At 37.7% G+C, this 27,155-nt stretch overlaps 1 protein-coding gene across 1 annotated transcript in view; it reads right to left on the minus strand.

The window, feature by feature from the left end:
- The window catches only part of DTNA (dystrobrevin alpha), a 458,249-nt gene that overhangs the window by 34,879 nt on the left and 396,215 nt on the right, over positions 1–27,155 (minus strand). Inside the window, exons 16-18 of the mRNA XM_044666412.1 lie at positions 25,159–25,272; positions 13,678–13,774; positions 9,553–9,573 (exon numbers count right to left, since the gene is read on the minus strand). Coding sequence (XP_044522347.1) covers positions 9,553–9,573; positions 13,678–13,774; positions 25,159–25,272 — 232 coding nt within the window. The remainder of the gene's footprint in view (positions 1–9,552; positions 9,574–13,677; positions 13,775–25,158; positions 25,273–27,155) is intronic.

A 27,155-nucleotide genomic window follows, 5' to 3' on the forward strand; every position in this document is an offset into this window, starting at 1 on the left:
CAAGTGATCCTATTGAATCCTGCCTTCTGCAGCAGAATGTCTTCTCTATTTTCTTCAATCTCTTCCAGTCTACTGGCTACTTCCCTACTATTTACAAACAAGCCCAAGTCTCCCTCATCCTTAAAAAAACCCTCACTTGATCTATTCATCCCATAACCCTCCTCCCTTTTGTAGCTAAACTTTTTGAGATGGCCATTTACAAAAGGTGCCTTCATTTCCTTTCCTCTAATTTTCTTTTTCACTCCCTACACTGTGGCTTCCAATCTCATTATTCAAGAAAACTACTCTTGAAATTTACCAATGATCTCTTAACTGCCAAATATAATTCTTAATTGTCATCTTTTTATATTTGTCTGTAGCCTTGACACTATAGACCATTCTCTTCTCCTTCATATTCTTTTTTCCCCCAGGTTTTTCAGTCACTACTCTATTTTGATTCTTCTCTTACCTATTTGAAAACTCCTCAGTCTCCTTTGTTGGATCTTTGTCTAGGTCATGTCCACTAATCATGGGTGTCCCACATTGGTCTCTCTGTGGGAAGTCAATAAGAGAAAGAGTCTCAAATAGATAAAAATCTGAGACTCCTCTTTTGACCCCTTTGTGATCCTTGTGATTTCTTGTTGAAAGGTATTGTGGCCTTATTGAAAAGCTTTTAAGTTCCTAGCAAATCAGAAGTTAAGAGGTTAACATTCTTCCCCTTTGGTCAGAAATGCAGTCAAGGCCAAAACCTTAGTTTAGCAGGGGCATTTGCCCCTGAGAAAAGTATTCTCAGACTTAGCTTGCTGATAATCACTAAGCTGAAGGTCCAGCCTGGTTCTTATCTTCATCTTGAAGTTTCTGAATTTCTGTGTATTGTCTAAAATAATTGCAATGTCTATGGAGATGTAAAACTATCTCTGTGCTTGTGGGTGAAAGGGAGTTTGAATTTTCATATATAATAAACTTGTGACTCAATGGCACTTCAGAGAAGCAGCTATAAGTTAACAGTCAAGATCATCTCCTGTGTCCCTTTATTTCCTTATCAACTAAGCAGTCCTTATGGGAGATGATAAGTAGATCTCGACAGTCTCTCCTGAGTCCTCTCTTCTTCCTCTACACCAGGGGTCAGCAACTTTTTTGGCCATGAGAGCCATAAATGCCACATTTTTTAAAATGTAATTTCATGAGAGCTGTATAGTGCTCACAGTGCGCGCTCCTGTAACAGTGCCTGAAAAAAAATTGACTTTATGGCTCCTGCAGAAAGAGCCATATCTGGCCCTCAAAAGAGCCAGATATGGCTTGAGGGCCATACCTTGCCAACCTCTGCTCTACACTATTTCACTTGGTGATCTTATTAGCGCCTATAGATTCGAGTATTGCCTCTTTGCTCATGATTTTCAAAGCTTCTTATCCAGTCTTAACTTCTCTGCTGCCCTCCAATCTCACATAATCTACATATCTATTGGACATTTCAAACTGGATGTAACATATTAATCTTAAACTCAAAATGTCCAAGTCTGAATTTATCATCTTTTCCTCAGAACTCTCCTCTCTTCCTAACCTTGTTTTTACTGTGGAGGGTACCATTGTGTCATCCTCAACTTTTTTATTCTTTCTTGCCCCCCCCATATCCAAGTAGTTGCTCAGGCTTATCAAATAGTATCTCTCATATACTTTCTTCTGTCTTCTAATGCTTTTCCACCTTGGTGTAGGTACTCATCACCTCACAGATTGGACTACTGAAGTAGCCTGCTAGGTGGTCTTCCTGTCACACACATTCTCCATTCAGCTATCAAATTGACTATGCCACACCACTACTCACTACTCTCTTGAAATTTACTAATGATCTCTTCACTGCCAAATCTAATGGTCTATTCTTAATTGTCATCTTCTACTCACTAAACTTCAATGGCTTCCTGTTACCGCCAGGATCAATATAAAATCCCCTGCTTGTCTCAAAGCCCTTCACAAATTGGTCTCTCCCCTTCTAGTTTTCCTACTCTACCCCTCTCCTCATGTACTATGTGTTCCAGTGACAATGACTCTTGATTTTTCTCAAACATGACACTCCATATGTCCAGACACTGGACATTTTTACTGCCTGTCCTTCATGCATGAAATTCTTCCTCTTTTCATCTCTACCACTGGGTTTGTTTGACTTCCTTCAAGATCCAGCTAAAACTGTACCCTCTATAGGAAGCTTTTCCTGATACCTCAACTCTAAAGCCTTCACTCTACTGATTATTTCTAATTTCTCTTGCATGTAGCTTATATGTATTTGTTGCTTGTATGTTGTCTATCTCTTTAGAGTTGGGGTCCTTGAGTGCAGGGACTGTCTTTTGTCTTTCTTTGTATCCCCAGCACATAGCACAATGCCTGGCACACATTAAGCATTTAATATGTTTAATGACTGACTGACCAAAAAATTCGATAGCTTATAATTTGAAAGGCACTATAAATACATTTTCCTCGAGAAAGGATTACATGATTAATGTAGGAAAAAAATTTTTTTATTAAGGAACAACAGTCCATGTAGATCAGTAATATAGATCTAACATTTCTGACAACAGAGCTGAGAACAAAATTGACTTATGGAAGGGAGGAAATCATGTATCATGTTTAGGAAGTTTAAAAATAGTTCTCTTCATAAAGCACAAGTGAAAAATTAATTTCTATGTTCAATCCTCTGGATCCATTCAATCCATATATATTACTTAAAAAAATCCTTTTGCACACCTATGATTTTTCCAGATCTTTTCAAGAAGCAATTTGATTTTCACTTAATACCAAAGACAAGGTATGGCTTTAAGAGGAATAACTAAGTTCATACAACATTCATCCATTCATTCATTCATTCACTCACACACTCACTCAACTTGTATTTATTGAGTAGCTACTACATGCAAGATGCTACACTAGGAAATGAGGAGGATACAAAGATGTATAGACACAGTCCCTGCCCTCAAGGAGCTTACAGTATATAGTAGAGGAGATAAACCAGGGACACAATGAATTAGAATACATAGTAGAATGTGCTAAGTACACAAGAGAGGTATAAACAAAGTTCAGAGAGGGGTTTCAGAAAAAAAGGCTTCATGGAGGAGTTGGCAATTGAGCTGGCTCTTGAAGGGGGTGTACAATTTTAACAGGTAGAATTAGGAGAGGAAGACATTCCAAATAGAGAGAATATGGACAAGAGCACAGAGGTGGGAAGATTACACACAAGGCATGTTCAGGAAGTATTAAGAAATATACTCTGCTGGGAGCTTAGGGCACACAAGGGAGAACTGTGTGAAATAAGCTGAAAAATGTGGGTGGGTGAGCCAAACTCTGAAATGTGGGCATAGAGCATGGAGTTTGAACTTTGTGTAATAGACAATGGGGAGCCCGTGAAACTTCCTGAGCAGGAGAATGACATGCTCAGAGCTATATCTGAGGGGAGGCAGCATTATGGAGAGAATAATGGCCTGGAAATCAGAAAACCTAATTTTGGATCCCATCTTCAACATTTACTAGCTGGGGGAGCTAAGGCAATAATATTGTATTGGGAAAGAGTCCTGAATTTGAAGTCAAGAAGACCATGGCTCAAGTTTCCCCTCCAATACTTACTAGCTGTTTGATCACAGGCAAATCACTTTATCTACCTGAGCTAGAGTTTCCTCATTTTTAATAAAGTGTTTGTAATACCTACTTCATAGGGCTATTTTGAAGACAAAAGGGATAATGTATGTGAAGCACGTTGTACTTTGTAAATGTCAATTATAACAAAATCATTTAATTATGGTGTCGTATAAGAAAAGCTTTAAATAAATGTGTTTTCGTTTTGTTTTGGTCCAGACCTGTCATTTCATCTGTTTGAGAAACTGCAAACTTCCTTCCTCGATGCAGGTCAGATTCATCAATAACTTCTAGCTTTGAAGTTCTCCAGAGCACTTACAAGTTAAGTGAGATGCCCAGGGTTGCACTGCCAACATGTTTCAAGGGAAAGGCTTGACCTCAGGTCTTCTTGACTTGAAGTCAGCCCTCTATGCACTATTCTTTTCTCTTCCTCATTATTGTTAGAAAGATTAATCTCACAGCAGTGTATAGAATGCACTAGAAGAATAAAGAGGAAAGCAGCAGGGAGGCCATTTAAGAGAGGGGAAGTCAAGGGGACCTAAACTAGGGTACCAGCAGTAGGAAAGGATGGGAGGAGATAAATGGGAGGAAAATTAGTGCCAGGGTCAATAGGGCTTGGTGACTGATTGTATGTTGGTGAGAATAAGCCAAAGATGACCCAGAGGTTTTGATTATGGGTTACTGGAAGGATGATGGTTTCATGAGCAGAAATAAGGTTAGGAAGAGCAGGTCTAGGGGAAGGGAAGATGATGAGTTGTTTTGGATATGTCGAGTTTGAGGTGTCGGCGAGATATCCAGGTGGTGATGTTCGGTAGGCAGTTGGAAATGCAGATCTGGAGCTCAGGAGAGAGGTCTGAGATGGAGATAAATATTTGGGTGTCATCTGCATAGAGGTGATAGTTGAAACCGTGGTAGTGGATGAGATTGCCAGGGAGAAAATGTAGAGAGAGCAGAGGAGAAGGCCAAGGACAGAGCCTTGGGGAACACCTACAATTAGGGGGCAGGAGGAGGAAGAGGAGCCTGTGAAGGAGACAGAGAAGGAGTGGTCAGAGATGTAGGAAGATAACCAGGAGAGTACAGTGTCATGGTATCCAAGGTGTTAGTATTCTAAATGCCCTTTCTAGAGTGAGCACTCGAAATGATCAATAGGGCATGATTATCTTGCCACTGGTTATTGACCTCCCCCTGGGTTATGATGATAACCTCTATGATACCTGGTTTCAAGAAACAGAGTGGTTGTATAAAGAGCACTGGATTCTGGATTCAAATCCTAGCTCTCTTACTATCTGTGTGCCTTGGGCAAGTCACTTTAGCTCTTTGGCCTCAGTTTCCATATTTTTCAAATGGAAGGGGTTCATTGGACACCCCTTGTAGTTCCTTTCATTCCTAAATTTTTGGTGCTAGATGACTTTGCTCTACCTGTCTATCCCCATTAATTGTGAATTGGAAGCCAATGTGGTGTAGTAGATAGAGAATTGGCCTCAGAGTCAAGAGGACTTGGCTTTAATACAGGCTGGTTATGTGATCATGTGCTAAATGCTTACTTGAAATGAATTGCTAATTGCAGAATTGTTACTAGTCTATATGGCTAGAGGGGTTTCATCATTGGGAATTATCTAGTCAATTAAGTCAAAGATGCAGTAAGTAATAATGATGGTGATGATGATGATGAAGAGGAGGTTGGTGGTGATGATGATGCACTGAGTCTTGGACTTCTCTGGCAGAGCTTGTATTTTGCATTCTCATTCTGTCTACTTGGCTGCCTCTCATATAGAAAATGAGGGGGCCTCACCAAGCCTCATCCCTGGGCATACACCTTTTCTAGGACTTGGGGCTTAGCTTCCTTAGAGTTGTTATTTGTCCTCCAAAAGAGGGGTTTCCTTGTGAGTTATCACTTGTTGTCTAGTATTGTTAGATAGGAAATCCACTTAATCTGATTATAGTATTAATGGAGGATTTGGGCTTGGTTGTACTCCGTGACCAAATGGAGGAGAGGGCATCATCGAGTAGGGGGTGTGTACCAGTGCTGCATTCCAGTGCCAGTTGTTGTAAGAGGTGATAGAGTATAAGTATGGAGGAAAGACACATAGATTCAATTAGGTAAACATGGAGGAAGGAATTGGTGAGGAAATGGAGGCAGCAAATGTAATTAATTCTAGGAGCCAATTAATGATGAGAAGAAAGATTGCATAGTCGATTGAGAGGAGTAGTAAGATTGAAGGAAGATGTTTTTAAGAAAGGGGAGAAATGGAGATCAAAGGTTCTGAGATTTAAAGTTGGAAGTGCCTTCAAGGATCATCCAATACAGCTCCATCATTTTCTGATTGGGAAGTAGGACTTGATTAAGTAACCAGCTCAAGGCCACTTAGCTAGTAAATAAGTGATTGAGTCAACATTTGAACAGAGGTCTTCAGTCTTCTGACTTCAAATCCATTACTCTTTCCCCTATCCATCATCTTCCTCCTTTATTTTAAACAATCTGGATGGAGCCAGTGAAGCTCTATCAGGTAGGGGTGATAAAGTAAGGTCCAGGAGGAGATAAGATCAAGGATAGAGGTGAAGAGATTAGCTTTGTTAAATAGGAGGCAAACCTTTTTTATCTGAGATAAGCAAGAAGGGAGGGCAGGTGTGGGGATAAGACTTTTTTTGATAGAGGAAGGACTACTGTGAGAGAGGATAGAAGAACTCTTAAGTAGATGAGAATGCCATCTACACAGTGAGGAAGGAAGATGGTACTGGCAGGTTGGGATGAGCAAAATCATTTAAAAAAATATAAGCCATAACATTCTGAAGAGAGGTAGGATGATAAACCTAAGAGGCAGAGTTGTCTGTGCCTTAGATAGCAACATCCTAGCTCTCATTTAGAAAGACATTCAAAGAACCATACCCATCTACCTCCTGACAACAGAAAGCAGATATGGGAAGAATAATGTCTAGTCCACTTTCTTAGCAGGCAGCTGGCCTTCCCTAGAGTAAGTCAGCTCCTTTAAAAAAAGACAAATCTACAAGTAGAATTGGAGAAATCTAAGTTTTTGAACTCTTGGATGGTAACTGATCTATCATTCAGTGCCTTCAAATTCTTTGTGGAGAGTAACAAAATCACTGTCTTTCTCAGGTTCTCTAACTGGTTACCTTATTGGGAACGATACTTCCTTTTTGCTATGTTCAGCAGAAAGGACATATAAAGGAAATAAAAAGAGCAGAGCTCTCAACCAATCAATTTTTCTGCTTCTCACAGCATCTCCAAGAAATTGTCAGCTAACATAGGGAGTGGCAACTGGGCCTTTGAAGTGTGGGGATTATTCTGTGATTGCAACTGGCTGAAATGTATTTGGAAATAGCAGCAGACTGAGGGTCTAAAATTATGGCACTGTTTTGTTATTGGTATTAACTTTTTTCATTGAATTAATTAAGCCATGTGTAAAGAAGAAATAAATGGGGAGGAAACTGAAATCAAAATTTAGCTTTTTTTCCCCCCTGTAACTGAGAGATGCTACTGGGATATAATAATATTTTAAATTTTGGTAATAAGAATAATCAAATCCAATGAATATATTTACAAGTTTTTATCAATAGGCTTGTCTGTAATGTTTAAGAATTCTTCCAGCAAATCTTTAAAAATATACAAAGAATAACATGGAAAGAAAGCAAGGGAACTTGAATCCAAATAATGTCTAAAATGCATTGTGTGGGATGCCATAATCATCATATTGGGTTTCAGGCACTGTGGCTTATTCCCATTCTCTTCCCGACAGACAATATTTCTCATAAGAGAAACTAGGGATTATATATATACATACCATGCTCCACAAAAAGAAAGGATCTTCAAAGAGAACAAGGATCCAATGGGGAAAGAAATGACTGCAGAATAGGGAAGTAGAAGAAATGGTGAAATCTCCTACCCTTTAGCCAGTGTCCTTTATGGAATACATACGTAAGTGATGGGTTATTGGCTCACAGAATGGTATATAGTAACAATATTTACTATTGAGCCTGATTCAACTGAAGGGAGGACTGGTGAGGCCACCAGCATAGGGAAAAGGAGATGAGAAGGCTTCAATGATGCCTTTTTTTGTAAATGGAGAGAGCACGTCTATGCACTTCTTGGGCTGCTGGCCTTCCTAATAGCCAAGTTATTGGAGTCTTCCAATGGAAGTGGAAATGATACAAAGTTGACTGATGGCTTAGTTTTCCCTCTATCCAGGAGGAAGTTGGACCCAGAAGGGCTTGCAGGGAGACTTGTCTTTCTTCTAAGCTTAGGAAAGTTCTATTTTTCTTCCCTGCTGGGATCAGAGGAGAAGAATAGAAACCAACATGTGAAATTAAGCAGGAAAAGGAAGGTTCCTCAAATAGCTATTCCCTAAGAAATTAATTTTTCTTTATTGGAACATTAGAATGTGAGCATTTGAAATTTAATGACATCTTTTGGATAGACTGCCAACTAGTATCATCTGATTACAGAATTTAGAACTGGAATGAACCTTCGAGATCACCTAGTCTAATCTCCCATTTTATAAATGAGGAAACCGAGGCCTAGAGGGGTTAGATGATTTGATCAGTGTCACACAGATAATAAGTTGCAGAGCTAGGATCTGAACTCAGGTCCTTTGATTCCAAAATTCAATACTCTTCCCACTATATTTCTTACCAAATTTGAATTTGAATTTTTTGAGCTAAGCTTTTTACAAGATACAAAAATCTTAACATACAATATTTAAATGCAAGATATTTAAAGTTTTGTCTTGTCCTTGTCTAGAACTTCAAGATGACATCTCTTTCCTCTCATGCAGTGGGGATGAGAAATGAAACACTTTGCCAACAGACTGACTTGTTCTGTTAACGATGCACATACACATACACACACACGTACAGAGTGAATAAAAGGCAAGAAAGAGGCAAAGAAAATGTAAAGAAATTAAAGGATTGCTTGGTTTTTGTAAGAGTATTATTCCATTTGCTCTATGAATCTGGCTTTAAATTTCCTTGTAACTTTGAATTAGTGGGTTATAGTATAGATACACAGCTTGATATATGCACTTGAACTAAAAGCTACTGTATCTCACTTTATTTTTGTTTTTAAGTGCACGGCTCCCTCTACTGGAATCTGAACCTGACCATGAAGCTGGGAATTTCCTCACAGAAAAGCCTATGATCACTGCATAATAATGTGGCCAGTGCTGCGTTAGGAGACAGATTTAATGATCTCATGGCCTCTTCTGGAGGAAAAGCTCTCAGTGGCAGAAATGACTGAAAGTTACCCAGTCATTAATGAGTAATTTAGACCAACGAAAGGATTTTTGCTTGGGTCTGGATGTGAAAAGCCGAAAGCCAATAGGCAACTCTCCTTGACAATGTCTTTGCAATCTTCTTTGATAAGAGTGAGTCCATTTGGAGGAGCAGCATGGAACCAGTCAGAGTACTTAGGAGGCAGACACAAAGTTTAATTGGCTGGTTTTTCTAAAAGGCGGCTTCACATTAATACATCCAGTTGGAAATGCAATATAGCTATAGCATGTATTTTCTCATGAAGGATGTAAAAATTATGTATTGAATACAGTGGAGTCTTCAAGACAATATTTAACTCCAGTGTGGTTTTACTTAAGTGTGTATCTTTATATCAATAAAAGAGTATTTTGGTTAGTCTGAACAACAACGCAGAAAGGCATGAAATTGGTTAGAGACTTGGATCCCTGGAGATGTGAAAAGGCTCTAACAAAAGTACACTTTGTTCTCTTGTAACTGTTTGATGTTGACAGTAATAACAGGCATGAAAAATACCACTTCTTCTAAATCTCAACACAAGCAAACACACTGAAATGTAGGCAAATTAGGATGATATTTTCCTCTCAAACCAAGCATGAGCACACATTAGAGGCAAGAGCAGTTTGAAAAGCCATGAGATGCCTGTTAACACGCCATTGTGAGTCAAGACCTACATGAGGGAAAATAACTTACTCCCTGTTTCAGTTCTTCTTCCTACGGAAAAATTCAATCAATAATGGTTAGATTAGTCAGAAATTCAATAAGAGCACACCCTACATGAATGAATATTAAGCTAGGCAAATCTCAGCAAACCTTTGGTGAAAAATCAAATATCTTCTATTTCAACAAATGTTTTTATTTCTGAAACTCATAAAACAGTTTCCTCTTCTGAAGACCCATCTTTATGTAAGAAGTTTTTAAAAAAACACCAAAAGCCACACCTGTTTATTCTTCAGAGAAGGAATTTGCTTCTCAATAGGAAGCACCAAAACTTTTTGGTTCTAGACACTACAGTATACACTATGTAACTTTGACATTACAGTCTGAATTTAGGATTTTGAAGTTTAATAGAAAGATAGGCTATTTGGTAGTCAACTATGTCAAATTATCGTGATGATAAAAGCTTTGGCCATGGAGTATTCTGGACTAGGGGCCACATCCTGACCTCCTCTAGTGAATGAAATGTTGGGCTTGTGGGAACAGGTACTCTCAGTCTATTTATTTGGAAATGAGCAGAAAGAACTGCTTTGGTCATCAAAGTAGTGAGGAGGAGTCAGAACACACAAACACGCATATACATAATACATAAATGGACAGAAATGAATCTATATCCTATCCCTCGGATATAAAGAGGAAAAATATATTTCGCTTGTTTAATGCTTTTAAAATAAAAGTTTCCCTAGCAAAGTCCTGCTCTTTGGCATGAGCCTGACTTTAACATCTCAAAACCTACATCAGCAGACCTCAAACTCTGACAGGCCCTACCAGGTCGGAAATGTTTTGAGCATGGGCTTGGTGATGGTGTTAAGTAAGCCATTTCTGGACCAGTGTGGTTCCAAGAGGCTCATCACCATAAATTTGGGCAGCAGGTGTGGCAAATGCATTTGGCCACAGCAACTATTGGTGGAGATCTAGTAAATAATAAGAACTGGGAAGAGTTGGGTAGAGGAGAGCAATGAGGTATGCTAATACAGGGAGTACCCACATAGACAAGATCACGCATCCTCGAATTAATGAAAAGAAGTTAGTACAGTTTTCCTTACATAGAAGACACTTTATAACAGGGCAAATTGACAAGATGATGAGGGCAAATTGACAAGATGATGAGACTACAGTAAGGATAAAGTTACCAATGCTGGTTACCATGCTAGCTATTAAAAATGAAGGTTCTCCTCCTTCCCCTTCATTAATTAGTCTGAGATGAAATACAGGAAATGGCATCATTTTTGTATTTCACAAGGAATTCTCTTTTGGGAATTTCATTTTATAAGGATCATAGATTTAGAGCTGGAAGAAACTCAAGAGGGCATTGGAAACTGAGGCACAGAAGTTGAGTGACTTGCTCAGGGTCATAGTTGCTTAGCCCTTACTACTCTTCTGCCTTAGAACCAATACAAAGTATTGATTCTAAGATGGAAGGTAAAGGTTTAAAAAAAAAAGGTTTTGTTCCTTCTGCTTCCAAGACACGGAATTTAACCTGGAGCATGACACATTTCAGAGAGGGCAGACTGAACCCAAACTGTTAGTTCTAACTTTCCATCCTATTTAGGAAAAGCTGGGCTAAATCTGCCACTGTCTTTACTTTTCCTTGAATGAAAAAGATAATTATTATAGGAAGAGTGGAACTTCACTGTGCAAAAAAGGGATTGAAGATTTAGAGAAAAAAGGGACTTCAAGAGGTAGGATTGGCGAAGGATTCTGCATGCAGGCAATTCAAATATTATATTAATTTTACAGATTAACAATAGAAGCTCAGAAAGATTTATGATGTGCCCAAGGTCACATGGCCAAAGAGTGAGGTTTTCCCAAATTAGAAAAGAATTATTCTTCCCAAGAGAACCATAAACAAAATGGGAGGAACGTCCATGGTCCTGGTCTGTTTGATGATTTTATTAATGGCTTGAATGAAAGCAAAGATGGAATGCTTATCCAAAGTCCACATGACATGAAGCTGAGTGTGTGTGGGGAGGAATGACAGTCAAGATGATGAATTATAAGGATTTAAAAAGATATCAACAGGCTAGAAAGATTTGGCCCAATTTAATAAAATAAAACTTTGCAAGAATAAAACAAAATAAAAAAGATCTAAATCAGGGCTAAACATATCAATTGTATAAATGCAAGATAGGAGAAATAGGACCAGATAAGCGATTCTAGGAGAAAGACTGGGGGATTTTATTGATTATAAGTTAGCTATGAGCCAGTACTTGGAAAGAGCTAACAAATGACTCTTGGACCGTATTAAAGTAAATGTTATGTCCAGAATTCTCCACTAAAATATGTTCCAAAATCCCACAATGGCTCAGAAGTGATTCCAGGAAGTAGATGCAAAATATGAGTTCTGGGAGGTCCTAAGAAGGTGGAAAAACTTTGAATATTGGCTTGGTGATGGACTGCCTGTTGTCCAGAGTATCAACCTAGGCTAAATCTAAAGAAGCCAGTAATTAAGGGGATGATTTTAATGAGGGAAATGATTTCTTTGAACATAGTAATTCAAGGAAGTTGTTGAGCAAGCTCCAATGGTGAAAAGAATACCCAGAGAATAAATTATAGATCCTGAAATAATTGGAGAAATGTTCACAGGAGATGACAGCTTCACTATGTTTTGATCTGGTCAAATCATATATCAATCAACCAATCAGTAACCATTTATTAAGCATCTATCCCTTGCTAAACACTGGGGATACAAAGAGGGAAAAGATCATCTCTGCCATCAAGGAACTTACAATTTAATGGATACAGAGTATTCATTCAGTATTCATTTCCAGATGCTTTATTTCAGGAGAGATGTTGATATAAGCTGGAATATTTCTTGAGAATCAAAAATATGATGGTGAGGGGACTTGAAAGAAGGATTAGTTGCAGGAACTATGGTTATTTAATCTGGAGAAGATAAGGAGTGAGGAGAAGGAGGTAGGAAGGCATGTTTCAGTATTTGGAGGAATAGATATATTCTGCTTTTCTTTATTTTTTTAATTTTTTAAAAATTTTTTAACCCCTTAACTTCTGTGCATTGGCTCATAGGTGGAAGAGTGGTAAGGGTGGGCAATGGGGGTCAAGTGACTTGCCCAGGGCCACACAGCTGGGAAGTGTCTGAGGCCGGAATTGAACCTAGGACCTCCTGTCTCTAGGCCTGCCTCTCAATCCACTGAGCTACCCAGCTGCCCCCATATTCTGATTTTCTTTTGAAGGTACAGGAAGAATTGGGTAGAGCTTAGACACAGAAAGACACAGACACAAACAGAAAGATACAGAATTAGGTAGAGAAACACAGAGACAGAGACAAGGGAGGGAGGGAAGGAGGGAGATAGGGAAAGAGAGAAGGGGGCGAGAGAGAGAGAATGAGAGAGAGAGAGAGGGAGAGAGAGAGAGAGAGAGAGAGAGAGAGAGTGAGAGAGAGAGAGAGATTGATTATGGATTGATGAAATACATCAAATGCAGTAGACAACCAAAGCTTTCTTAAAGTGGAATGGGCTTCCCTGAGAGGTAGTGAGTTCTTCACCAGTGGAAGCCTGCAAGTTGAGGCCATATGATTGTGTCTTAGGGATGCTGTCAAGGGATTCCTAGTTGGGGATAAGTGGGCCTATGCCATGTCTGATACCCTTGCAATGTTGAGATTTTTTTTATCCCATTTCATGAAGTTCTATATTTTTCTTGACTATAGACATAAAGGATTGGGGAATTTTTAATCATGACAAATGCAATCTAAGCTCAACAAGTAAGAATTTAGGGAGAGAACTATTAAAAATGAGTGCAAAGGACAAATTACAGAGTATTTATAAAGTATTGAAATTTTATTATTTTCAATGACATTAACCAGAACTTTAGACTGTCACCTATTTGGATTCTCAGTAGCCTACTTGGTTTAAATAAATTGAAGACAAAGATTGATACAAAGTGATTTTTCCATTAATATTATTGACTGATTTAACCTGAGGCTAATAGTTGATTGAACCTGGAACAAAATTCAGGGGGGGGGGGATTAATATAACAGAAACAACCTTCATGATTTATTTTAAAATCAAATTTAGAATGATTTAATTTAAAAAAAACTAATTCAGAATCTTGTTTTACTTATATTTATTCAAAATGGTTTACCTTTAGGAGCTTCATGAGACCTTCTAACTGGACCATCAGTTCTCTCCGGCTCTCCTGCAGAGCAGACATCCTCTGTTCTAACTCATCCTTGCGTTGTCTGAGAAAGAAGCAATTGTGATCAGAAGCAATGTTTTCCCCACTCAGCTATCCAAATCTAATTCTATTATTGTGATGACTACCAGAAAAAGAATTTGCTTGCTGCCTTCAAATTTTGTTTTGTTTTGTCTGGCCCTGTGATTTGATTGGTGTACAAACCATGGGCAACTAGTATTAATCTCACCAGTAATGCAGTCTTCACAAGTTTCCCTGGGGTACTAAGAAAGTAAGTGATCTCTCCATGGTCCTAAAGCCAATATGCATCAGTGAGGACTGGAACTCAGATCCTCTTAATTACAAGTACAGTGTTATCTACCTTACCATCATGGTATCTCTTTATAATATAGCCAGTCACCCATGATAAAAAGAGGAAAGGCTTATGGAGAACAGAGATCAAATTCCAAGTGAATGAGTAATTATGGATGGAAAAAGTTGTTCTGAAAAGCAGAGGCAAAATTAAATAAAAATTAATATTTTTCCCAAAATGCAGAGCCAAACCAGATAGGTCTCAAAGTTCAGCAAATCCACACATATTCTGTTATGAATCTGGATGAATCTTCTGTTTATGGGACTGTCTGGATATCTGAAGCAGAATTAGATCTTACAGCCCATTTCATTTACTTAGTGTAATGGACAAAATTTGGTCTCCCAAAGGCGGAACTATGACAACGTTATTCATACCATCACTTTTTTTTAACACTAGTTTCAGAAGTGAAGAAAGAGAAGGAGATATCACTTTTTAAATATTTCCATGTAAATAAACTAAATTTTCAACCAAAAAATGTTTCCTTTTTGTTCCTCAAACTCAAACTATCCTTTGAGAAGTCTGAAAATACCTTTTGAGGTTGTATGACTGTCATTCACACTGACACTAAGAGGTGGCAACATGCATTGAAGAGCGGAGGAGGCAATAATGGAACAGCATTATAATATCTTTGATGTGTGGAACTCTTTTACATTTATCTAGAAAATTCCAATTCCATTCCTCCTCACCCTTATTGTACACGTGTTACATAGGAGTTCTTCAAAAGGAAACTGAATTATGGACTCTGAAATAGGAAAATTCACAGGCTTTCTGCATCTGTGTGCTCATGTATACTTTATATACTTTTATTTCATGGCACTTCTCTGCTTAAAAATGTTCAATGGCTCCCCACTGCTTAAACAAATTTCTTTCATTGGCATCTAATACAATATAGCTGTGACAACTTTAGAAACTTATTTCATACTATTTCCACTTGCACAAGATGTTTCCATTCCTGGAATGATTTCTCATTTGTGCTACTGGAAATCCTCTTCCTTCAAGGACCATTAGAGGTACCCCTTCTCTCACGGAAACTCTTCTTGGTTCAATGGATAGAACTTTGGGCTTGGAGCCAGGAAGACTGGGGTTCAAATCCAACTTCATATACTTACTAGCTGTGTGTGATCCTAAGCAAGTCTCTTAACCTTGGTTTGCCTCACTTTCCTTATCTGAAAATGAGGATAATAATAGCACCTGTCTCCCAGGGTTTTTGTGAGGCTCAAATGATATGATAATTATAAAGTGCCTATTAGCACAGTGCTTGAAACATAGTAAATTCTATGTAAGTACTAGTTATTATTAGTATTATGAATCCACCAGGAAAAAGAAGGGATCTCTCTATTTTCAAATTTTCCCTGAGTATTTCTTTTGGAGCACACCTGGACTCTCCCCTATTTCTCATTCTTCTAAAGCATGCATGTACATGTAAGTACCTTATTGGAAGTTGGGGCTTTAACACAGGCAAATTATCTCAGTGGTCAGAAAGTGGTATGTGCCAGATAGTCCATGAACATCTCCCCTCAGTCCCTAGAGGAGCCATCCCAGGGAAATGAGCCGTATGATAGAAATGGTCATCCACCTAGCATCTGCCTCGTACTTTTCATTTGCTTAGTGAATTGTATAGGATATAATCAACTGTGTTGCTTGAGTCCTAGCTAGTTGACATTTTAGTCATTTTCAGTCTTGTCCGATTTTTTGTGACCCTTTTTGAGGTATTCTTGGCAAAGTATGGTTTGCCATTTCCTTTTTGAACTCATTTTATAGATAAGGAAACTGAGGCAAATAAGGTTAAGCGACTTATCCAGGGTCACACAGCTAATGTCTGAGGCTAGATTTGAACTCAAAAAGAGGAGTCTTCCTGATTCCAGGCCTGGCATTCTATCCACTGTACCTCCTGGGTACAGGAGTCCCTAGCTATTAGACCTGGGGCAAATTATTTGCCTCTAGAGACCATTTTTTAAATCTGTGAAATGGGAATAGCAGTGTTTATGCTACCTACCTTTTTTTTAAAAAGAGTTTTATAAAGTTTATTCTCAGAAACAAAAACCCATTGATTTTAGTATGTAAGGAAAGAAATGTAGCAAGAAAGGGAGGCACTTTGTAAATGTGTACATTATTTACTTCATTTGTTCTAAAATGACCTGTTTTGCTTTGAGGGATGCCCATTAATTTTAATTTTAATATTCTAGAATTTGATGAACAAGTTGAAATTAAACCCAACCCTAGACACTGTATAATTGTATTAATCATATTTCCTCATAGCCTTTATCTTGCTAGGCTGATGAATTTAAAAATTACTTATCTGCCCTTTTCTTGACCTTTGACAGCTCATGTTATCTTCCTAATAGTGTAGTATCCAACAGTGTACAGAATGTTCCAGGGGTTTGTACAAGAGAAGTATCTATTTTATTTCTAGGACTTTTAAATTTATGATGTTCAACATTTTGTTGGCCTTTTGAGCACAAGAAGAAGGCAGAGGACCATGCTAAGGTGAGTGAAGCAATCTCCGGAGGCTTTTAAAAGCTAGCTGAAGGATTATGAAAAAGTATTGATTTATCATTTTCTAAGCACCCTTTTTTCTCTTCTATTAAAGTTCAACCTATAATTGCAGCATCTCAATCACAGAATAAACTTTTTCCAAATATTTTATGATGACTTGATTCAATGTAATCTGTAGATTCTCCTACTTATGAATTGTAATTTCATTCTAAAATGGTTAAAAGATACATTTTATGTTGTTATGCTTTCTTACTGTATAATTTTACATAAATTTACAAACACAATTTCTTTGGCAAAGAATAATGTCTAGAGATATCATTTCCTTCCAAGGAATTGATATGGTAATATCATAAAAGTATGCTTCTTGAAATTTATTGTACTTATATTTATTGTTCATTCAGTTATTTCATCTTTTTACTAGTAGACATTTTGCTCTCAATTTTAGGAGCTAGTATAAATTTAGGAGATTAGAATTAAATAATAATTTAAATAAAATTTAAAAATTTAAAAATAAATAAAAAATATTGAGTCTGTAAAACTTTCATCTATATTTTGTGAATTAAGAATGCCCACTAAGGTATATACGAAAAATTAAAATTTACCTTTACAATATGTATTAATAAAAGACTTGTTAAACAAATTTAGAGTACAAAGCAGAAATGTCTAACAGGCAGCCCAAGCAGCCAACACATGAGGGTTTCAGTTTGGGTACTTAGTTTCTAAAAGGTTCACCATCACTGACCTAGACTTGCTTTTTTTAGGATTATAGGATTGAAATCTGAAAAAATGAGTAATTATTTAGTTCAACCCCATTTTTTAAGCAAAAGAGGAAACTGAGATGCAAAGAGGAGAAGAACATTCTCCAAAACCACATGGGAATAAATAGCAGAGTTGGGATTTGAACATCTAATCCAAATCTCCCTGGATGACTAATACAAATCCATATTTGGTAGGGTTTGTCATATCAGTCATCAAAAGCATCAAAGAAAAATGTAAATTTTTATATGTTCGTATTTTCTAAGGAGGACAAACTGAGAATACCTTTTCTGGAACCCATTCAAAACCATTTGGCTATTTAGCTGGCCTGGAACTGGCTCAAGGTAAGATACCATATAAAGAGTCTCTTGTTATAGGAATCACTCAGAAATGATTACAAATAGAGCACATAATAGAAAGATACAGGTTTGCAAGTAGTCACTAGCTTGATATTAACTTATGGGGTAAGTAACAAGAAATGCTGGCTTCTTTTATCTTACTATTTCTTTCTCTACATCTAGCATGTAGGAGCGCATATAGCATGTTTTTTCAATTCATCAGTTTGGAGTTATATGGGATGTGTTAATGTGGCAATTAACCAGAATGATGAAGCAGTGAGAGACATATTTAAGATTTCTCTTCTGGGGGGGGGGGAGGAGAGAATGCTTATTTTGTTAGTCAGCTAACAAATTTTATTAAGCACCTACTATGTGCCAGGTAGTAAGTGCTAAGTGCTCGGCTTATAAAAAAAGGCAAAAGACAATCCCTACCCTTAAAGAACTCACAGTGTAATGGAGGAGCTTGAAATCTTGTTTGCCTCCTACCATTACTGACTCTTTTATTAATGATATTTTGTTGTAGTTATTAGGGCTGTATCATGGCTAGCAGAGACAGAAACAATTAAATGTCTTTGGTGTCCAATCCTTCAGATATTTAGGGCTTAATTTAGTATAAAATTCAAATGGCAAAAAAATCAAAGACAGAATCTCTGTGCAGGCAGAATTGTCTATTTTACAGCTTCTTTAGGCAAAGGTAAAGTAGGGAATTGGGGGAATTCTGAAATATCCAGATGGAGTTTTAGGTTTTGTTGCTGCTGCTGCTACTGCTACTTTGTGGATCATCTGGTAAAAATACTAGGAGCAGTAACAATAAGAATGATACACAAAGTGATTGAGTGAACACATTGCTAAGCCAACTTCTTGGTGTCACAGGTGGACATGTTGTTCTGCCACAAATTGAAGAAATTCCTCCCTGGCAGCTGGTTATCCTGATGCAACCAGAAGTTTGGCAAAAAAAAAAAAAAAATTATAATGATAATGATACTCATAATTGACCTGTTTAAAGAGTGCTTTAACGTTTGCAAACTGCTTTGCTTACTTTATCTCACTTGAATCTCAAAATGTCCCTGTGGGGGTATGTTTTACAGTTATTATCTTTAATTATATTTTTGTTGTGGTTCAATTGTTTTCAGTCATGTCTAACTCTTTGTGACCCCATTTGGGTTTTTCTTGGCAGAGTGGTTTGTCTTTCTCCAGACCATTTTACAGATGAAGAAACTGAGACAAACAGGGTTAAATGACTCACCCAAGATCACAGAGCTAGTAAATGTCTCAAGTCACATTTGAATGCAGGGAGTTGAGTCTTTTTGACTCCAGGCCCAGCACTAGCCATAGTGCCACCTTGCTGCCCCCAAATTACAATACAATATTATCGTTCAATCAATTGCGTCTGACTCTTCATGATTCCCCACTTAGAGTTTTCTTGGCAAATATACTGGTTTGACATTTCCTTTTCCAGCTCATTTTACAGATGAAGAAACTAAGGTAAACTGTGCTTAGCACTTGACAAATATTACATAATTTAATTCTCATAACAGCCCTGTAAGGTAGATGCTTTTATAACCCCCATTTTACAGTTGAGGAAACTGAGATCGACAGAGGTGAAAATAACTTGTCTGGTGTCACTCAGCTAGTCTTAGGCTGGATTTGAACTCAGGTCTTCCTGATTCTTGACTCAGCACGCTAACCATTGTACCATTTAGTTTCTTCCCTATTTTGATATTAGGGGTAATAGGGAGTCTCTGGTTTTCCCTGACATGCTCAGACCTTTGTTTTCAGAAAATCATCTTGACAACTGAGTGGAAAATGCCACGGAATGGGGAGAGACTTGAGGTAGGGAGATCTCCTGATCTCCTGGCAGGCTATTGCAATAGTCTGAGTGGGACTGGGAAAAAGGCCTGCCTGTCAGAGAAGTCACGTTTGTACATCTTTCAAAATTTCTAGCTACAATAGTGACAGCTTATGCAGTAGGTATTACTTTCTGCATCTCCTCTTAGTCCTTGTTCATTAGACAAGCCAAGGTAAAGACATGATTAATTCTTCCAGGCAGAGTTCTCCAAATGTTCTTTGTGCATGCTGTGAAGGTGGACTGTGCTTTCCCGTGGCTCAGCTGTAAATTATTCAGCTCTCCGAAAGTCAGAGTTGCCTTGAGCCACTGAGTTAATGACAACTCCTAGAAATTTAGGAGTCTCACACAACGACAATAATAAAACCAAGGGTATCTTTTCACTTCGGACTGATCAAAATGATGCAAAACGCTTTGTGCTCAGAAGAGTGTCAATTGTATTTCTAGTCTAATGCCATGAAATAAAGGAAAGGAAGACACTTCAGGTGGCCAACCTTATTATCAAATGAAGGACATTCAGCAAACTTTTTAGATTGTTACATGAAATAAAATCGTGCTTATCTTGTATGAGTTTTTAAAATGATATTTACATGTCTATATGCCACCTCCCTTTACTAGATTATTAAACTCCATGAAGGGAGGAACTATGTCTTGCCTAAAATTTAGATCTCTTCTAGGGCTTAGCATGAGACACTGTGCACAATAGGTATTTTTTAAACTTTTGGCGATTTAAATTTGACTAAAAATGTACTAAATTTACTAAAAATCTTACTAAGGCAGATGGCTTAAAAGAGCACAATACCTGAAAATACTTATGACAGATTCCCAAGAACCTTAAATATCTAGGTTTTTTTGAATCTAGCTTTATGAGTTCACTGGAATAAGGTGGTAGTTCTCAAAGGCTCTCTCCTGAGACTATTTCAGAGGGACCATGAAGTCAAAATTATTTCATAATAATGTTTTAATTTCTAAGAGGGTAAATATCAACAGATAGAACCCATATTTAAAAAATAAAAAGATCTTTGGAGTCCATGATAGTTTTTAAGAGTATAAAGGAACTTGGAGCCCAAAAAGTTTGAGAACCACTAGCATAGGAATTATATATTATGGAAATTGCCTTCACCAATTGAGGTTAGTGATTCATCTGTAATTCACTGTTTTATAGACTTTTTCTTGGGTACTGATTGGTTAAACTCACCCACATCAGAGGGCTAGTAAATGTCAGAGGCATGATGAGAAATCAAGGCCAGCCTTCTACCCACTATCTATTTACCATCACTTCTCATCTGCTAAACAAAGAGCAAAAAAACTGTTGGATTACATTTTAGGCAGGGCCATCAAGAACTATGGCATGTATATCAATCACAACTTGGCTGTCAGATTGATTTATTGATTTACATCATTGCTGAATGTCCCCGATGGTGTCAGTATGGTCTATCTCAGCTCATAAAATCAGAGACTAAGATCACATTTGTGCTTGTTGCAAAGTCACAGACATATAGGTGTTTAATAAATGGTTTTTGTGATAAAAATGCAATGGACATTTGATCTGACCATACTAATTTCTTATAGGGGAGGTCATTGAAAAACACATAAGCATGTCCAAGATACAATCTTCTGAAACAGAAATCTCCTAGGCAGCATTCAGAAATGTTTGGGAATCAGGCACAGATTCCAAGATTCCCTTGCTCAAGTCTATTTCCCACTTGCAGTCTTTGTTTACTGCAATTATCTAGAGGGTGGAGTGATGAATTCCTCCACAGTCCTCCATTTAAGTAGTGCTCTTAGGCCAGCAATCTCTTTATTTCTCCCTCAGCTACACTCCTTCAGATTTTTCCATCATGCCTCCCTGCGGGGTATCTTCCCGGACCCCGTTTCCTTCTTCATTTACGTGTTGTCTTCTCTCTTAGATTGTAAGCTTCTTGAGGATGGGGATTCTCTTTCTTTTTTTCATATTGGTATGCCCAGTGCTTAGCACAGTGTCTGTCACATCATAAAGGTTTCACTGACTGAATGATTGCCTTTCACTAGCCTCAGTACCCTAAAGAGAAGTCCTTGGGTGCAAAGCTGGGAATTTAGGGCATAGTTCAACATGTGCTCTTCATGGAGCAGTATTAAAGATATAAAAAAAGATTAGGGATGAGGCAGTAACCAACTTAGAGAGAGACGATTGATATTAATCTCATAAACACAGGGTTTAATTTTATAATAATAAAAAATGATAAAAATTTTTAATATGTCAGGAAAAGAATTTTTTAGAATCTGACCAGTGGCATCAAAATGGCCAATGAAAGATATGGCGACTTTTTGATTTTTGCCAAGGTTTGAGAAAAGCCTGTACAGCTAAATTAGAAGAATTCCAAAGGCTCATCTTTTTGCACAAACTGAAGAGGATCAGAATTTTAATTCCAGCTAATCATACTCATACCACAGGAAATGTGGGCATGATCGTGGTTTCCCTGAAGACTTTTTTTTTCCCAAAACTTCAAATGACCTGTGATTTCATAATTGTAGATACTCTGCTTATGAATATAGCTCACAACCATTTTCTGCTTTAGTTGAGGTTTTAATGTTGCTTAGGTCCCTCAAAAAAATCACCACCAACTTTCAGATGAAGAATTCCTATTAACTTAGCTGACTACCAATCCTGGGTCAAGAAAAAAAATCATTACCAACTCTCTGGTGAGAAATGATTATTAACTTGGGCATTCCAGGACTCAAAGTCCTGGAACCAGGGTCTATTTCTGGCTCCACAATCATAGCCTCTCCAGCTTGGTAGGATTGGTTCTTGTACAGATCTAGCATAGCCTTAAAAAATAAGGTGCCTCCTTGTCCATGATTTCTCCCCTTTTCCTAATTACAAATGATCCTACTTTCCTTGAATACCTCAGGTTATCCTGTTTGACCTAGTTTTATGTAAAATACCTCTATAGGTTTATGTAAAAAACTCTCTAGCCTCTAGAGAGCATTTTAAAATTTGCAAGGGGCTTTGCAAATATTTGCATTTTCTTCTTTTAACCACCCTAGGAGGTAGGTAGGTGCGATTTTTATCCTCATTTTACAGATGAAGGAACTGAGGCAGACAGTGGTTAAGTGACTTACTCAGGGTCACATGGCTAGTAAGCATCTTGAAGCTGTATTTGAACACTCCTCTTTTCTATTCCAGGACCAGTGTTCTACTCATTGTGCCACTTGTGAGTTATTTCCTAACGAAATCTTTCCTCTCTGAGCTTCTTCAGGGCAGAGACTATGTAATTTTTCTTGTCTGAATTCCTTGTGCATTTTGGGAAGAGGTGGGTGAGAGAAAATCAAACTCACATTTCATCAATATAGGAAATTCCTTCTACCAATGCAGTTTGGCACCTGTTCTGAAGTTTATATTATAATTCCAAGGACCTGACGGGGCTATTGAGAGGTCAAATGACTTGGTCAGGACCACACAGCTGGTATGTGTCAAAGGCAGGACTTGAACCTGATGTTCCTCAGTCTCAGGCCAGCTCTCCATTTACTATGCTAGGTTACCTTGTACAATGCACTGCCCTGGACACAACTAATCCTTAATAAATGCTTGTTAAGCTGAATTTATCATTATTCAGATTTTGGACTTCCTTTTTCTCAAGGGAAATAAGTAGATACAGGGCCATTATCTTTAATCACCGACAGACATATTGCTTTTCTTTCTCAAGAATTATGTTCAAAGGGAGAATTCCTACCACCTGGAGTGAGAAAGACAAAGAGAATTTGGGAAACAATTACAAATGCTAAAATATTGTGCTTTATATTATTAAATCAAACAATTGGGGTCAAACGTCCATTTTTAGATTAAAACAATTTTTTTTGCCAATAAATTACAATTGTCAGAGTTTCCACATGTATTATGCATGTGTGGATGGGAAGGAGAGAGGGAGATTGTGTCTAGCAACTTCCTGCCATATAATGAGGATTTGTTGAGTTAATCCTTTGTGTGAGGCTAATTTTCTACAAAGGAAACACTTTAGTCAATCAATCTATCAGGAGGCATTTATTAAGCATCAACTGTATCATAAGTGCTGTGCTCTGCGCTGGTGATACAAACACAAGGAGAAGGCTGTTCCTGCCCTGAATGGGCTTATTATACTCTGCTGGCAGAGGTGAATGCAGGGATTGCAAAATGTTCACAGACAAGTAGTTCCAAGATATCACCCCAGCCCCACACCTGCCAGTTATACATTCTCAGGGAGGAGTAACAGGAGGGGATGGAAGCAGCAGGCTGACAATTGCCTCCACCTCTTTATCTCCTGTAGACTGTCCTGTTAACTTTCAGTCCTCTCCTTGGATACCCAGAAGAAGGCAGTGTTAAAAAAAAAAGAATTTCAAGAAGGAACTGGGAATGGGAATGGGGCATTGATATTGGGTTCAGGAAAAAGGTCTGAGAAATATCACTTGGGGCCAAAGGATTACTCTATTAGCCAAAAAAGCTGACTGACATGGGGCAGATGGATGTGGGGGCTCTGATGCCTTCTCTATACCCTGGTGAATATAATAAAGGATGGATAATTTCTAAAATGTATTCATACTTACCAGCTTCTCAAAAAAAATACAAAATGATTTGAAAGGAAGCACTGAAAAGTGGGACCTTTTGATGGAGAGGAGTAGCATTTGCATTGAACTGGAAGAGGGCTAAGACTTCCAAATGGTAAATGTGAGAAAAGAGAACATTTCATTCTTGGAAGGATAGCCTGGGTAAAGCAACAGGGGTGTGGAATGGAATGTCATGCACAGAGGAAAAACATCTAGGTCAGTTTAGTCAGAACACAGAGGACATGGAAAGAATAATGGGTAATCAACATGGAAAGAGGCTGGAGCTGAATTGTGAAAGTCTTTAAATGCTAAACAGGGATCTAAAGTTAACTCTAGAGGAAATCGGGAGCCATGGGAGCTTCTTGAGGCAAGGAATGACATAATCCTTCATCTATGCTGTTTTCTTAATTCAGCTCCTCATGATATTTATTGATCCCAAAATGTTTTCCTGCCAAATACTATTCAACTTTTCCTCAGACCCCCTATATGAAATTTCAGGGATTTTGGTTCTTTGAATGGAGTTAGCAATGATTCCTAAATTGAGACACTGGGTTTGGTGAAGCCTTAATTTTTTGTAGATTTGTTGATATTCTCTTCCTTCTTAATGAACAGATTATATCTAACACAATATGATCACCTCCCTTCTTTTAGAGCTATGGGGGACGGGACATTATCATTTGATGAATATATTTCTTTAGGAAAAATTTTTGGAAAATGTTTTTTGGTTTTATCATTCTTTTTTGTATTATAAAAGCAACAAATGGAAGAAAATGTAGATAGGTAATGGAACAAGTAGAGAATTCGACTTTTTTTTTCCACTGGAGGCCCACAGAAAAGGGAACACCATTTTTAATTTTCTGAATGTTATCCATAAATGAAAGAATATGAAAAGCAATTTGTCAATCCAGGTGTGTGATTCTTCTAATTACAGAATAAATTAAAACAATAAAACAAACATTCCGGAGTAGCTAGTTGTACCCTGGGACCAATTTATCTATACTCAGTAGGTCCATGAGATACCTACCTCAATTAAAGAAACCAGGAAAACATTACACTCAAGATTGGTGAGATTCCTCATTTACCTGAGAAGACGAAGCTCTGCCAGGAGAGTAGGATTCTGTTGGGCCTTCTCTGGGGTAGGCTGAGAAGCCTGTTCATGCTCCAGCCGTAGCCTCTGGATCTCTTGTAAGATTTCTCTTAGGAGAGAAAGATAAAGGCAGAAACCATGAGTTAGCTTCCTTGACCAGCTAAGATGGAGGCAAGTCTACAGTAACAGAACAAAGCCAAGGCAATGACACACTGTAGGCAAAGTCTAAAAATTGGGCTTCCCACTCTTTTGAAAATTTGGCTACATCTGTGTTACTGACATTGTAACACACATATTGTTACTTGACCTAACTTAACATAAATAGCTAGCCTGACATGAAGAATGGAATCCTCTGGTGATTAAAATAAATGCATCGGGCAGCAGTTAGATGGCTCAGTGGATAGAACGCCAAATCTGGAGTGAGGAAGATGTGGGATCAAATCTGGCCTCAGACACTTTCCATATGTGTGACACTGGGCAAGTCACTTACCTTCTGTTTGCCTAGCCCTTGCCCTCTGTTTTAGAGTTACTATGACAGAAAGTAAAGGTTTAAAAAATAAAACAAACACATATATTATAAAAAACAGAAACCCAACATTCTTAAGTGTCCTCTGTTGTCTTCCCATGTAGGTTGTGCCTTTGTTGGCTGCTTATCTTTTCATTCCTTCATTCTCATTCTGAATGCTGAAGCTTGGGGCCAGACCCTTCCTTTCCAACATATTAATTATGCTATATAATTATAAATCATATTAATTATGCTATATATTTATAAATGACAATAATCATGCATAATCAGGCTTTTTGCTACATGTAGTTGACATGTTTCTGGAGAATCACAAGGAGTTATAATTCTATTTGCAATATGTCTAAATCTCTATGATATTCTGTGGTTGGGTATTATAAATCATTGAGCCTGTTTCCACCATTAGGACAAAATTCTAGAATAGGTAAAATCTTACATAATAAGGTGGTATGTTTAGTTTTAAAAGTGGATTGCTTCAGAGACATTTTTCTCAAGAGACAAAAATGTCTCTCTCAGTTATTCAACACCATACTCAGGAACCAGGCCACATGGACAAAGATACAGGCTGAAAAGGTTTTTTTGAGGGAAAATTAAGATAAATGATGTTCATTTCTTAGAATTAGATAACCTTTTATTTAAACCCCAAATTAAATTCTTTGCCCTGAATTCATTTGATAGCCAAAAGATCAGAGGTCCTCTACATCTTCAGTTAGACAAAATGCCTTTTATCATTCTAAGTATTTTCAATCCATCAACAGAGCTGAATGGGACAGTCTTTTTTTAGGAAAGTGCTTTTAAAAGAATGAATTATAATTGAATCCATGGACAACACAAGAGTGCTATCAGTGTGACCTTTGTCAGTGGTTGAGGCAACACAGCCCGTTATTGATGTTGCTGCCATGGCTATTACTGCATTTAGGTGGATATTAGACAGACCATAAAGGAGATATGTATGGACTGTGGAAAGCAAATGGCTTCAGAGCCTGTCAAGAACCATTAAATGGGGTCATAAGACATTACATCCTCTAGGAAAGGCACCTGCTCTTGGTCAACCTCCCATCTAGTCAAATGAAGAAGAGAAAGTTACTCAGAGGGAACAAATCAACATGAATAGAAGATGAATTTTCAGAACTCTGGAAGTAGAGGTCAGTTGGAAAGGTTGCCTTGACTGCACATGTAAAATCTATCTTAGACTGCTTTCTGCCTCAGGAAAGAGGAGGGAAGGGAGGAAGAGAGGGAGAGAATTGGAACTCAAAACTGAAGGAAAAACCTTGATTGTTAAAAGTTATTTTTATATATAGTTGAGAAAAAAAAGAAAATATTTTTGGAAAGGAATATACAGTTATACATTTTAATAATTAAAAGACTTATTTTCAGTAAGTTATTTCCCTTCTCCGGGCTTTGGCTTCTTATTCTGTAAAATAAGGGAGTTGGATCTCTTAGGTGTTTTCCAGATATGGAACTTTAAT

The sequence above is a fragment of the Gracilinanus agilis genome, chromosome 1 (genome assembly GCF_016433145.1).
Source record: "Gracilinanus agilis isolate LMUSP501 chromosome 1, AgileGrace, whole genome shotgun sequence".
Taxonomy (NCBI): domain Eukaryota; kingdom Metazoa; phylum Chordata; class Mammalia; order Didelphimorphia; family Didelphidae; genus Gracilinanus; species Gracilinanus agilis.